This window comes from Oncorhynchus tshawytscha, linkage group LG17 (genome assembly GCF_018296145.1).
Source record: "Oncorhynchus tshawytscha isolate Ot180627B linkage group LG17, Otsh_v2.0, whole genome shotgun sequence".
NCBI lineage: Eukaryota > Metazoa > Chordata > Actinopteri > Salmoniformes > Salmonidae > Oncorhynchus > Oncorhynchus tshawytscha.
This window is the reverse complement of record NC_056445.1, coordinates 21,997,718-22,013,128: the sequence shown is the minus strand read 5'-3', so window position 1 is coordinate 22,013,128 and position 15,411 is coordinate 21,997,718. Positions and strand designations below refer to the sequence as shown.

Here is a 15,411-nt window from a genome sequence, read left to right as displayed (position 1 = left end):
TTTCAAAACGAATGCAAACAACGCTAACCCGATTCACCCGGCAAATAATTAAACTCCTTCACTAGCTGGGAAACCGGCCTTCAACGTTTAATAGACGTGAGAAGTGTTCCCGAGGCTGCCTACATTGCAGTCCTGTCAGATCATTAAATCATTTCCTGTATTATACTGTATTTTCAATTACTACAATGTAGGCGGCTTGGAACGCAAGTATGCTCAGGGTAAAACCGTGGACCGACCTGAAAAGGCATATTACTTTCCTCTGATTGGTAGATAGCCAGGTTACGTCCCCAAATATTTCCACGAGCGATTGGTTAAAATAAACATCCCTTTAATGTTCTCTTCTTCTATTGGCAAATCTAGGTGTCATTCATGTAGCATGTACTTACGTGGAGTGAGAGCATTATGTATTTAATGCGTCAATTCCCGGAGTAACGTTAATTGGGTATTTCACTATTTATAGGGTGGGTTCGAGGTCGAAGATGGATGAAAGGAGACGAGCAACGCTTACCAAAACCTTGTACTGATAGTCTTGTTAAATATCAGAAATAGTTGTCATTGACTCAAGTCTTATTTTCTCCATACACCGTCCGTGTTTGTAATGTGTGAAGCTAGTTCACGCTAGATAGCTAGTACCGAACGTCGAGTCTTTCCCCTCATCCCGTAGCCAAATTTACAGACCTAAATTCTGTCATATTGGAGCAGGGCTAGGCAGCTAGCCTAGCCATCAATTGAATCTGGAGCAGGATACAGAGGTAGGTAAAAGCTATTATTAAACCCACGTCTGTCTGTCTGGTGGGAGGGCTTTTCGGTATAGTTTTGACATTATGGTCAACGTCGATCAGCAACTATGAAAGAGTGATAGCATTCAATACAGTTCTCTTATTTTTGGCAGACTTGTCTCGTTGCATGTATACCTGTGGTTTTGTCATGTTTACGTCTGTTTGTTACGCACCCCAATGCACAAATCATGGCAATGACGTATTCATTATCACCTGCTCGTACTGTCCTTATTATAAACACTGGCGTCACATAAGCAGCGTCTTCATCATGGGCATCTTCTTATAGACATTGAGTAATTGTAAGGACGTGTTTTTTTTTTTCATTAAATGCCATTCTAATTTTGCGTCTAAGTCCAATCATTTTCAATTTTGGATCTAGCTAGGTATGAAATTCAATAGTTAAAAATGCTAAAATAACGGTGGGCCCTTCGAAACACTGGTTTCAAATCAAACATCACAATTCACAAGCTTTGGTAAGGCCATCAGCAATAGCCCCATTTCAATTATGCCTGAGTAGTGATGAGATACAGAATTTATTTATTTTACCAGGCAAGTCATTTCAGAACAAATTCTTATTGACGGCCTAGGAACAGTGGGTTAACTGCCTGTTCAGGGGCAGAACGACAGATTTGTACCTTGTCAGCTGGGGGGTTTGAACTTGCAACCTTCCGGTTACTAGTCCAACGCTCTAACCACTAGGCTACCCTGCCAAATGTCTGAAACCCACATAACAAAGGACATCACTACTAGCTTAAATCTCAGGAAAATGCAAAATGTTGTTGTTGCTAAATTGACATACCTAATAGTATAATTAAAGATGGCCTTTGCATAGGTGAAGCAGAAGAAATGTCAAGGTTGAAGTTTTAGGTAACCGGAGCAGGAGCCTGGTGCACAACTCATGAAAACAGGCATAAGGAAATTGTTGTGATTCATTGGCCTGGTACATGAGCTCAACCCTAGTGACCAGTTCCCCCAAGACACTCTTCCTCGCTGCCTATTGAGATGTAGCTAAGGGCATGTAGCTTGGTGTTCTTTTTGGCTGTGTGTATGTGTCCCAGACAGTCCCCCTCCCTCTGGCATCATGACTGGGTCTTTTCATGCTGAAGGGGAGTTGCTTCCTGTCCGGTGCTGACTCGCAGGGTGGAGCCCTCTAGGTTTCTTGGTTGCATGTTTGTTAACTTTCTTTTTTCCCCCCCACTGCACACAATGGCCCCTCTCTCTGCACCTGTCTTTCAAGAAAGAGTGAACTTTCATCAAATCAATGTTTTTTTTTTTGGTCATCTACACTGTTTCACAGATGTTATAGCGGGTGCAGCAAAATGCTTATGTTACTAGCTCCTAAAAATGCAAGAACACAAATAATACAAGATTTAATCAAGAAATATCCGATTAACCTAACAACCCAAATAGCACTAACAGTCATCCAAATGCAATCTATACCCATCTACATTGGATGAATTTACATAAGATATGCTAAGAACAGTACAGCAGTAACATTAGATGTGTTAGCATGGGCATCACTGGTCTGTATTACACAAAGACCAGTTTAAACAGGCTCCTCACTGCTCGTAAGAGACAGTAGCAATACAATGTCTCTCAGATATTACTCAACTGGAACTAAAAGCTATTGAATGTACAGTAGGCTTATGTTGAATATCAGTACATGTGTATTGGACCTCAGTCAGTGTTGTCATTGTTTCCCTTTGCCCTATAGGATAGTATGGCCATGACAGGAGGGACTGCAGCTGCCCTTCCCATGAGCAACCACACCCGGGAGAGGGTGACCGTGGCCAAGCTGACAGTGGAGAACTTCTACAGCACTCTGCTGACACAACACGAGGAGCGAGAGACGAGGTGCGTGGCTCCTATAGGCAACCCATGCATGTGACAGCCAGGTGTTCTGAATATTTGACAATGCAAACTTGTTTTAGGCTACATTTTTAAGAGGACTCAAATGGTGGGTTATGTTGAGAAAGAGAGACTTTGTTCTTCATAAAATGGCTGGGGTTTATTCCAACCCGGGCATCCTCACATTCGTGAGCTAGCGTCACAATCAGAACTGTTTAGCCAGACTGTTTCAGATTAACTAGACTGGGGTAGACTGGTTTCAGATTAACTAGACTGGTTTCAGATTAACTAGACTGGTTTCAGATTAACTAGACTGGGGCGGACTGTTTCAGAATACCTGCATGTTCCCCACTGTTTTTCCAGGCAGAAGAAGCTGGAGAAAGTCATGGATGATGAAGGCTTGATAGATGAAGAGGTAAACCTCCACTCGTGTGGAATGATGGCTTTAATTCCAATAAGGGATTGGAATCAATGTCGTGGGTAGCACTTTCTTTGCATGTTTGTCACATCTACTATTTTAGAGGAAGCCAAATGGAACTGATTATTGGTGTCTCTGTTCCTCAACAGAAGGTAATGCGACGCTCCCAGCACGCCAGGAAGGAGACAGAGTTCCTGCGGCTGAAGAGGACCCGGCTGGGCCTGGATGACTTTGAGTCACTAAAGGTCATTGGTCGAGGTGCCTTTGGAGAGGTGTGTTATGATATATATCTCTCTCCAGTTTATTTTCTTGATATGTACCTTTGTGTATGCTGGTATTGATTGTGGATTAATATGGTCTTTACTGAAGTTTTCAAGGTTTGCAATGCATGGTTTGGTCTGACCACTCATTTATAAAGCAGTTAGCAACTAATTACACTTAATCCTCTCAAATGTGGCATACTCATGTGTGACTCCAAAGTTTGTCCTCAGGTCCGCTTGGTGCAGAAAAAAGACACCGGGCACATATATGCCATGAAGATCTTGAGGAAAGCTGACATGTTGGAGAAGGAGCAGGTGGCTCATATTCGGGCAGAAAGGGACATCTTGGTGGAGGCGGACGGGGCCTGGGTGGTTAAGATGTTCTACAGTTTCCAGGATAAGAGGAACCTCTACCTCATCATGGAGTTTCTACCTGGAGGTGGGTCTCTCTTGCTGACTCCACAAATGACATCAAACCATTTTTTAAATTCGATATTACTGGTAATAAATATAGTGACATTACACAGTGTACATAGAGACCATCTAGAGCAGGGATCTTTAATCATGTTAGTAATAAACTATTTTCACTATCTTATCAGGTGAATGATGATGTCAAGGAGAAGCAGTCATTTAATAGATTTGGTAGATAGTTTTCCATTATTTTAACCTCCCCACATTGTAATTGAAAGAGTGAGGTGTGAACTCTAACCTGGCCAAAAATGTATGTTTAAGTTTAACAGCAGCTCTGTTGAGTGTAATTAACAACGAGTGTAATTAACAAACATGAGTGTAATTTGGTCTGACCAATCCCGGTTCTTGTTTTATGCTGATGGCAGCATCTGGTTTTGGCTTAAGCAGCATGAGTCCATGGACCCATCCTGTCTGGTGTCTACGGTACAGGCTGGTGGTAATGGTGTGGGGAATGTTTTCCTGGCACACGTTAGGTCCCTTGATACCAATTGTGCAACATTTGACCGCCACACCTTGTACTATCCATGCCCTGACGAATTCTGGCTGTTGAGGCAAAGGGGTGGGTGTACCTAGATGGGCGTACCTAAGAAACTGGCCACTGAGTGTATATTGTTTAATTTAATTGGTCATCTGTTTAACAGGGGGTTAGTGGCATTAATATCAATTAAATGTGCAGGTGACATGATGACCCTGCTGATGAAAAAGGACACCCTGTCTGAAGAGGCTACCCAGTTCTACATAGCTGAGACCGTCCTGGCCATCGACTCTATCCACCAGCTGGGCTTCATCCACAGAGACATCAAACCTGATAACCTGCTTCTGGACTCCAGGGTGAGACACTGGCCTGGTCCAGGCCTACCCCTGTACACAAACACACATGCTCAGAGAAGCATTCACTTACAGATGGCCAATTAATGTTTATAATAACCATTTTGTATTGAAGGTGTGATCGGAGAGTCTTTTATTTTTCTATTCTGCAGGGCCATGTAAAGCTGTCTGATTTTGGTCTGTGTACGGGACTGAAGAAAGCCCACCGTACAGAGTTCTACAGGAACCTCACACACAACCCTCCCAGTGACTTCTGTGAGTCACTCTTTACAACTTGTGAATCATTCACTTTTATTTTCACTCAGACAAAATATAATTTGTTTATTCAGTGGTTTTTATGGTAGAACACTGCCATGTCTTTGAACTTGCAATATTCCACAGCCTTCCAAAACATGAACTCAAAGAGAAAAGCAGAGACATGGAAGAAGAACCGGAGGCAACTGGTAAGAGTTTGTGCATGTGGAGGCTATAGATTTTACCGCCCATTATATCTTTGGTACTGCACTTCTCATTGGTCCTTTGAGCAGGATCCCTCTCAGGGATCTCATTAGTGGTTTTTGTTAAGGATCCTCTGAGCACCACAGACCATGGGCTGTGAAACAAGCACACCCAATACTGTAGCCTTTGGGTTGGTTTTACTTATTAGTGTCTCCCCATCTGTTTGTTTAACCAACAGGCCTACTCCACAGTGGGAACACCGGACTACATTGCCCCAGAGGTGTTCCTGCAGACGGGATACAACAAGCTCTGTGACTGGTGGTCTCTGGGGGTCATCATGTATGAGATGCTGATAGGTATGTCTATGTAACCGAGTCAATTACAACATGCCCAAGTCCGTGTTTCATTATGAACTCAAAGATGGCCAGCTAACTTTCTGAAATAACATCCTAACTCATTGTTCCTACTTTGTAACATACTGACATTCTCCCCTGTTGTGTGTCTCAGGGTACCCCCCATTCTGTTCTGAAACACCCCAGGAGACATATAGGAAGGTGATGAATTGGAAGGAGACCTTGGTCTTCCCCCCCGAAGTGCCCATCTCAGAGCGGGCCAAGGACTTGATTCTCAGGTTTGTGGTCATATGATACCTTATAGGATATCCATTAGTGTGTATTTGTATCAGTGTATTGTCCTCTTAGGAAAAAAATTATTATAGCACTTTACTGGTATAATTCTTTAGTACTTGTTTTAAACATGTATGAACCTTTTTGAGTCTTATGTTAGGCCTATGTCTCCCAATTTAGAAAATTTGAAACTAACTCAAAATAGCTGTTACTCAGTCATGATCATTAACAAGACATAAGATGGTCATACATGGTAATGCCATGTCTTAAAATGCATTATAACTGGATCGTAAGTCATATCTGCAGGCTGAGTTACCAAAATGATCACATAAGAATTATTCCATTCACATCCACAAAAACATTGCAGTATCAAACTGCAGTGAAGTAGACATTTTATTTCAGCGCCATGGATTTCCTCTTGTCAAACAAAGGCTTTGGTGCTCCAACAACATGAATCGATTTCAGGTACTGTAATGACGCTGAGAACCGTGTTGGTGCTGTGAGCATTGAGGAGATGAAGAGTCACGCCTTCTTTGAGCCTGTGGACTGGGAACACATCAGGTATGTGTTTTGTTCTTCAGGACTTGCATGTGTGATGGCAATATCGTAAAGGAGGTATAACCTGCAATCACATCACCAACAAAAGCAATGTCACGTAGCCTACATTGGGTTGTCTTTGATGCGTTTCAGCAAAATGCATTTGGAAAAAGGTTTTAAATAGACCAACTGCTCACATTTGCCTTCCTCCCATAGGGAAAGACCAGCCGCCATCTCCATTGAGATCAAGAGCATTGATGACACATCGAACTTTGATGAGTTCCCAGAATCGGACATCCTTCAGCCAGGTAATAATCACTGTCTCTATTACTAATTTTCATACATGAAATGCAGCTCAAAGTTCTTCACGATAAGCATGAAATTATAAAAATGTAAACTATTAAAGCAGAAGAAACATTTGTGCTGTAGTGCAGGTTTGCTTTGGTGTACAGGAATCTTTTGAGTCATCTCTGGCGCAACTCCAATGTTGATTAAATAGGACCCATAGTCCTGTTATTCACACATTCCTACAGTTCTGAGGTCTAGATTAATTTCCTATTCAGTGTTGCCCTCTAGTGGCAAGGAGGAGACAATAACACTGGTATTAACCTTAATACACTGTTGTATATCATTTACAATCTTGTTTCAGTTTCCAACGTGACAGAACCAGACAAATCGAAGGACTGGGTGTTCCTGAACTACACCTACAAGAGGTTTGAAGGGCTGACTCAGCGAGGCACCATCCCCACATACATGAAGGCAGGGAAGGCCTGAGATGAGGAAAAATGGGAGAGACAATGTGGACACAGGGTTGGGCGGTAAACCCCTGCTGTGCTGAAAGCGCAGGATCAAGAATGATGAGGTTCTTGGTTTCATGCTTCACTGGGGTTTTCCTGTTTGGTCACAGATCCATTGGGGCACCAATGGCAAGAGGAACAGGGATATAAATAATACATGTATCGTCTTAGGCCTTGCTTGGGCTGTTAATGGGGAAGTTTGTTTTACAACTTAATGTTTGATGGTCACTCAACCTGAAAAAACTGAACATCCCCTTTTGAAATGACTACTAGGTGACTAAATCAATGGGCATGTTCCTCTGCCCAGGCGTTGCTGAAGTGTGCCAGATCTTACAACACTTGGATAGGTATTTTACCTATTGGCTAACCACATGTTATAGCAATCTGGTGCCCGACAGCGTAGTCGATGACGAGATGTGCAACGTTTGAGCAGGGGAAAGCGACCATCATATCTGCATGTTTACACACTGATTTGCAGGGTCTAAAACACTGAAGAAGGACTGCCCCACACACAGGGTATTCGTTGAGGGTTATCCTAGTGTCCTCATATGACTGAAGAAAAATGCATATAGTTAATATAAAGTAAACGTTTTCTAAACTTGTAGGTATAAAAAGTTCTAACGTTTCAAGTCTCTTATGGGTGCCATGTTAGCCAAAAAGTTTCATTCTAGTTACAATGTAATCCTTCCGTCATGGAACGTTCGCTGCTAACATGGAGTATGGTGAGCCATCCATACATGGATTAATCCCAGAGCCATAGATACATTGTGGTGTCTATTTAATGCCTTGATAATCTGGAATTAATATCTCTAAATGATATAATGGTGTCAAAGATGCATAGAAAAGTGTTGTCTTCTAGTGGTTGAAGTAAGAAACGGTAATGTAGAATCAGATTAGTTTTTGCAAGTTAAGAGGACGAGTCATGGATGTCAATGACAATTCAAGGCTACTAATACTTAAAGGTAGCAATATGATGCAGAAAGTAGATGGCATATTGGGTCAATTTCCACAACAACTAAGAGTGTTGAAGTGTGATACTCAACTTCTCTGCTGTTTTGGTCTCGTGGCTACCAGGCTGTATACGGTATGAAGTGCAGATGCTGTGTGTGTGACTGCGGGAGAGCAATGTCTTGCATCTCGCTCATATCAATATCTGCAGTGCTGCCTGTAGCAATGTCATTTCGCTTAGTCTAATTTTACAGTAATTACATTTCTGTTCAAATTTATTGACAAAGATGGCACCTTTATATTTTTAAGAACATCGGAAATTATGTTTGATCTTCACATCACTCCCCAAAATGCATCCATTTAAGTTAGGAACTACATTTAATTAAATGTACCTTTTTATAGTCACCCTTTAGTGAACACACGCTGTGTGTGATGTCATAAATATAGATATTCACATTTATGAGTCAAACATTTCAGCGATTCTGATTTAGTTGTGCAGAGGTGGTCAGCACAACTTGCATATCCAATCAACTAAATTCATGTAATGTTGCCCTGGCTATCTGGCACAGGTCAAAGTTCAAATGCTATGTGATCTGGAGCAGGTGTAAATTCAATGGATCAAATTATTTATTTTGACAATAAACAAATTGATAAATCCCCAAATGTTTGCAGTAGTAAACACACCACAAATTAGGGTGCATCGTGTTAATGACGAATGAAAGTGTTGATGACTAAAACGAAATACCTAAAATATAACAATGCAGAAAGATACCCATAGACTTCCAGTTATGGCGCTAACGCTAGTTAGCATTAACTTGCGAAACTACCTCTAAGTACCGTCATACTGGACACAGACCTAAAAGGGTAACCAGGACTTCATCTGACTCTGGGGAAGTAGATAAAGGGCCTCATTTCCAAAATCCTAAAGTATCCCTTTAACTTTTAAATGATTCAAGAAGGGAAATAAAAACATTGTTTATGTAACTCTTCTCTAAACTACTTTTCATAAGTTGACTCAAATTCATTATTTGATGCATTTGTTCATTCTGAACTCCATTTGTCTTTCACCAGAACATGTTACAAAATATATTAAAGGGGTAAATAAACACAAGAAACACACATTTAAAGCAGATACATATACGCCTATGCTTTCTTTGCAACTTGCAACGCTCAAACCCAAATACAGTACACCATATGATGAATCCAGCATTCACATTCAATACATCCAGTGTATTTACAGTTAAGGTCTGGATATAGTCTATTGCTGAAGGCTAGCCTTACTTTGTATTCAATGTTGTATTCCGAAAATACAATAACAAAATTTATTAGTTCACCCAAATGACAAAATTACACATTGGTTTTTATCTTTTAAGCAGTCTATGCTTTGTTACCAAATGTTAATGTTTTAGCATTTGTTGCACAAATACTTGTCATTTGGGTGAACTATCCCTTTTAATATAAGTGGGTTGGCACTGGGAGAGAGCAGGGAGGGGTTATGCATGTGTGGTAGGGGATTTGCACAAAATGCTGATAGGTTTCCATCCAATTAGTGACCGATTTTCATGCGAATATTCTAAAATCTGTATAAAAACAATGTATTTTCCTACCAGAAAGATTTCCATCAAATTGACTTGTGGATAAAAGTCTGTGCGTGATGACGCAGGGCACATACAAAAACTTTTGCGGTTGAATTCCAATGTACCGAATAAAAAAGACAAGCTAGATGGGTTTCTATCGCATTTAACTCTACTGATGGTTTTGTCAGAACAAATGTTGCGTTATATAGTCAATGTGCCCACTCTGGTATTGGCACGTGCGCTGTAGCCAACAGCTCGCATATACGTGCGGGAAGTCTACCTACATGATGAGATTATTATGGGTAAATGTTTAATTGTTTTATTTAACTAGGCAAGTCAGTTAAGAACAAAATCTTATTTACAATGGCGGTCTACCGGGGAACGGGGTTAACTGCCATGTTGAGGGGCGGAAAGACAGATTTTTTTACCTTGTCAACTCAGGGATTCGATCCAGCAACCTTTTTTTTGTGAAAAGGCAGCCAAGCATCGATCATGTCACTAGAATAAGACCATCGTTGTTTATTGGAAAGGAGCATCACGCTCATCACTGTTCACTGTCACTACAGGTGAAATTCATCCTAATTTATTTAATCTGCAGTGTAATAAACTGCATGTTTTCCCTAACACACAATATCGCGTAACTCCCAAGTTTACTTCGATATGTTTATAGCAATACATGCCCGTAAAGGAGTTTCCACCAACATTTTATAGCACAATTAATTTTATCTGCACAAATATTGCACCTTGTCTACCGTATTTTGTTTTGTCGACATTTGGAAAGTGTACGGACATGTGTCGTCCCATTTTTTTTTTGGGGGATGGAAACCTGGTTGTATGGAAACCTGGATTGTTACATTATTTTCCCCACAAAAAATCCTATGTGCTAATGTTTTAATGACGCCCGTTTCCTTTTCCTGGGAAGGAGATCGGAAGATGATTTCCTTGGATGGAAGACTTGATATAAATCAGTTGTTCAACTGTCTTTCACAGCAGTATATTCCAGGTACAATCTCATAATATAGGCTACTTTGAATTATGGTCTTGAAGACAGTTGGACTAAGCGATTGTAGTGCATATTGTATAACTGCAATAGATTACTTGTTTGTTACATTTATAATCGCTGTTTTTATTAACTAGTTAGGGAGCCACATAGATATGACTGAACTGGAAGCCTACCGTGATGTATATACAGTAGGGGCAAAAAGGTATATAGTCAGCCACCAATTGTGCAAGTTCTCCCACTTAAAAAGATGAGAGGCCTGTAATTTTCATCATAGGTACACTTCAACTATGACAGACAAAATGAGAAAAAAAACATTGTATCACATTGTATGATTTTTTTTTTTTTTAAATGAATTTATTTGCAAATTATGGTGGAAAATAAGTATTTGGTCAATAACAAAAGTTTATCTCAATACTTTGTTATATACCCTTTGTTGGCAATGACAGAGGTCAAACATTTTCTGTAAGTCTTCACAAGGTTTTCACACACTGTTGCTGGTATTTTGGCCCATTCCTCCATGCAGATCTCCTCTAGAGCAGTGATGTTTTGGGGCTGTTGCTGGGCAACATGGACTTTCAACTCCCTCCAAAGATTTTCTATGGGGTTGAGATCTGGAGACTGGCTAGGCCACTCCAGGACCTTGAAATGCTTCTTACGAAGCCACTCCTTCGTTGCCCGGGCGGTGTGTTTGGGATCATTGTCATGTTGAAAGACCCAGCCACTTTTCATCTTCAATGCCCTTGCTGATGGAAGGAGGTTTTCACTCAATCTCACGATACATGGCCCCATTCATTCTTTCCTTTACACGGATCAGTCGTCCTGGTCCCTTTGCAGAAAAACAGCCCCAAAGCATGATGTTTCCACCCCCATGCTTCACAGTAGGTATGGTGTTCTTTGGATGCAACTCAGCATTCTTTGTCCTCCAAACACAACGAGTTGAGTTTTTACCAAAAAGTTATATTTTGGTTTCATCTGACCATATGACATTCTCCCAATCTTCTTCTGGATCATACAAATGCTCTCTAGCAAACTTCAGACGGGCCTGGACATGTACTGGCTTAAGCAGGGGGACATGTCTGGCACTGCAGGATTTGAGTCCCTGGCGGCGTAGTGTGTTACTGATGGAAGGCTTTGTTACTTTGGTCCCAGCTCTCTGCAGGTCATTCACTAGGTCCCCCCGTGTGGTTCTGGGATTTTTGCTCACCGTTCTTGTGATCATTTTGACCCCACGGGGTGAGATCTTGAGTGGAGCCCCAGATCGAGGGAGATTATCAGTGGTCTTGTATGTCTTCCATTTCCTAATAATTGCTCCCACAGTTGATTTCTTCAAACCAAGCTGCTTACCTATTGCAGATTCAGTCTTCCCAGCCTGGTGCAGGTCTACAATTTTGTTTCTGGTGTCCTTTGACAGCTCTTTGGTCTTGGCCGTAGTGGAGTTTGGAGTGTGACTGTTTGAACTTGTTATCAGTATAAAAGACACCTGTCCACTACCTCAAACAGGTGCCATTAATACAGGCAACGAGTGGAGGACAGAGGAGCCTCTTTAAATAAGAAGTTACAGGTCTGTGAGAGACAGAAATCTTGCTTGTTTGTAGGTGACCAAATACTTATTTTCCACCATAATTTGCAAATAAATTCATTAAAAATCCTACAATGTGATTTTTTTTTCTTCTCATTTTGCCTGTCATAGTTGAAGTGTACATATGATGAAAATTACAGGCCTCTGATCTATTTAAGTGGGAGAACTTGCACAATTGGTGGCTGACTAAATACGTTTTTGCCCCACTGTATTTCCATGAAAGATCAATGGCAATGACCGTGTAGCTCGCCAAAACCAAATTAACTTGAGAAAATGGCCTCTGTCTCATAAGATCTTGCCCAGGCAGCCCAATTCTTATATTTGTTCCCCACTAATTAGTCTTTTGACCAACCACATTTAGATATTTTCACATCAGATATTTATCAGAGATGTTCTGATTGGGGGAGACACATTTGTGGAAATATTATCAGAACTGGTCCTCCTGGAGTAAACGCAGCCTTAGTTTTGTAGCTTTTGTTTTATTCAATAGGTTCTAATCGGTCATTGTTTTGCATGCCCATTACCTGTTGCCTCAGGACAATGCTCCAGTGTTACTGAATGGTAAATGGAATAACTGAACACTGACCAAGGATGTCTAACAGGCTGACTACACCGCTCGAGTTGTGTGCGTGAGCGTTGCAAAATAAATTTAGAAATCTGTTATTCAATGATTGCACCCACACTGCTCGCGCGCGCCAACGAGCGTCTGCGTTGCCACGGGCTAAAATAGAAATCAGTTCTATTTCTGATGCAGATCATGCTGCAAGTCCTGTCTCTCCCATCTCCTCATTGGTTTATAGAAGCAGGTACCCATGTACCATCTCAGTGGTTATACGCACGTGAGTGAAAGAAGAACGAGGTCAGTGGCGGTAATGCACCTAATTTATGAAAGTTGCCAATTGCAATATAAAGTCAAGAGAAGAAAAAGCCTGGAAGGAAGAGTGATGACTAGAAACGATTTGTTTTATGTGTGGATTAATTGGCAGAGTAGAGGATCTTGTGCATTTCAGGTAAAATAACAACTCAATGTTTATATCCCAGGACAAATTAGCTAGAAAGCTAACTAGCTAAATTGCCATAAATGTTTAATGCTGGGAAATATTGTTAATTTCCAAACATTCATGTATTAAGTTCGCATGCACTTGTAGAGATGGGGCGGATCTTCTTAGCCACTGATGACGCAAATACAGTTGTACCTTTTTATCTAAATGACGGATGTTGTGACATCACATGTAGAACTACAATGCTATGGCTACACAATAATAAATCCTGTCTCACGGTTGTAGCCTATGATTGGATTCACCTATTGTCACTCAGATGCATAGGCCTATTATTAGCCAAGGCAAGACGTTTTGCCAAAACACAGCCTATTTTACAGACTTATGACAATGTTTTGTAGGCTAGATGGTAGCGTAAATACATGGAGGCAAAGTCGTGGTGCAATGTATTTATTCGCAGTGTCGTAACAATTAAGATATCACAGTGACAAATGGTCATGCGTAAAAGGCAACTCGTTGTAAATGTCCTCAATCCATGACGCTTAAGACTAACTTATACAATTTTATTTTTTTCTTCACACATTTATATAACGTTGTATGTGGGGCTGTAAAGTGCTCTGGGACGCACGTTTACTTTCGCTGTCGACTTGCTGTATTCAATTCTGCCGATTCAGTTGCAAACCGTTTCTTAAACGGAAGCAAACGGAACGAACGTGGAGTGACTTGCCTTAATTTGTCCAATAGAAACTTGTTTAGTTGCAAAACGGAATGCAACTGTTTGAACGAATGATTATACACCCCGGGCTTCAGACGGGTTTAGGAGACAGCTGCTACACGTGACGGTTATAATGGTTGTATAACGCAACAATATTTAGGTCAACGCGATTCTTGTTTGGCACGTGCACACTTACCACTTACAAAAAGTATCGTGCAGAGGTCTCGAATAACAACAGGTGAGAGACAAATATGTTCGAAAGAGGGGGAAAAAAGACCACTCGAATGAGTTTACTTATATATGGTAATTTGTCAGGTTGGACACGGATATTTACCCGAGAAAGCAGTGTTATCACTCAACACGAAACCGTTCAATTATAGGGAGCCTGTGTAGTAGCCTATATAGACCATCACTTTTCCCTCAAATACATGCAAAATTACACTTTAGCCTATCATTTTAGAGGATAAAATGAACGTTTCATTCTTAAATCAGGCTGAAATATGAGCCTATTGATAATGGACTCATGCAGAATACTCTTTACAGTTGTAATGAACGGGAAATCTTGGTATTTCATAAATGGTTGTCCTACTTGCTCTGGGCTAGACTATGGCCCACGAAACGATTGCGTGTGAATGCAAGGAACAGTGTCCCCTTCACGGGTGGTTTGAGTGAATGAATGCGAGTGTCGTGGTGACTGGTGATAGAGGAGAAGAAAGATTGACCTCTTCCGTGTTTTCCTGGAGTTGTGTCCTCATTACCCAGGAGGCTACTTTATCCTTGCACGTGCAGGTTTACGTTTGTATGTCTACCCCCACCCCGCATTAGTACAGAGAGAGGGGAGGAAAAAATAAAGTAAATTTATACAACAATCCCCCGCCTCTTCTCACCATCTCTCCTACAGTAGGCTACTTATACCACATTTGGGCTACACTACCACTTCCTCATGTTCTGCGGCGCCGGGCTGCTGCTGACCGGATCCAACCATGTCCGTAGAGAATTTAGCCGCCGGCGGCAATGACGGGACCGCAGACAAACGATCAGGTACCGGTACACCTATTTGTACCGCGTTCAAGACAACTCGAACTCGGAAACTCGTAAACTGAGCTCCAGGATGAAAAGGATCAGAATCAACCAATAGGAAACTCTACGCAAAAACCGTACGCACATTTTCACTTGGAGGTTCTGATCTTTCCGAGTTGTCTTGAAAGCACCACGTGTGAGTTCTCTTGGTTATGAGGTGATAATAGTTTATTGTAGTCGATGCTATGCGCCGGGTGGGATTGAGGGGAGCTGTTTCCATGTCTTTCGCTTTGAAAAACAATTTTGGTTCTCCCCCAAAATGTAGATCAATGGAGCAAACGCACACTCGAAGAAGTCCTAGGACGCGCTTGCGGAAGTTTAATAATTTTGAACATATTTGTGGCATTTTACCATGTAATTTCGCAGGTAGGAGTTGGCGTGTTTTTATTAGAATATGTGCATGGTGGAATTGTATTTATGGTAAACCTTGTGTAAAATAGATCTGTTCATGCCTTAGATTATTAGTCTAGGCAAAATTACCAATGTCGGTTAGCCTGTTAATCAAATAA

At 41.2% G+C, this 15,411-nt stretch overlaps 2 protein-coding genes across 9 annotated transcripts in view; both read left to right on the top strand.

Annotated features, from left to right (window-relative positions):
- The first annotated feature begins 393 nt into the window (after positions 1-393).
- On the top strand, positions 394-9,082 carry LOC112217073 (serine/threonine-protein kinase 38-like). Its single transcript, XM_024377340.2, has 13 exons — positions 394-752; positions 2,494-2,633; positions 2,991-3,042; positions 3,195-3,317; positions 3,537-3,744; positions 4,453-4,607; positions 4,757-4,859; positions 4,986-5,047; positions 5,281-5,398; positions 5,550-5,673; positions 6,134-6,229; positions 6,422-6,513; positions 6,855-9,082. The coding sequence occupies exons 2-13, from the start codon at positions 2,500-2,502 to the stop codon at positions 6,977-6,979; spliced, it is 1,392 nt and encodes a 463-aa protein (XP_024233108.1). The 5' UTR covers positions 394-752; positions 2,494-2,499; the 3' UTR covers positions 6,980-9,082.
- Positions 9,083-13,114: 4,032 nt separating this feature from the next.
- The window catches only part of LOC112217072 (aryl hydrocarbon receptor nuclear translocator-like protein 1), a 30,372-nt gene continuing 28,075 nt past the window's right edge, over positions 13,115-15,411 (top strand). For 6 of the 8 annotated variants that reach the window (XM_024377336.2, XM_024377333.2, XM_024377338.2 and 3 more), the window contains exon 1: positions 15,046-15,268. In XM_024377336.2, coding sequence (XP_024233104.1) covers positions 15,088-15,268 — 181 coding nt within the window. In that variant the 5' untranslated portion in view covers positions 15,046-15,087. The other 2 variants (XM_024377339.2, XM_042300415.1) reach the window with 2 other exon arrangements.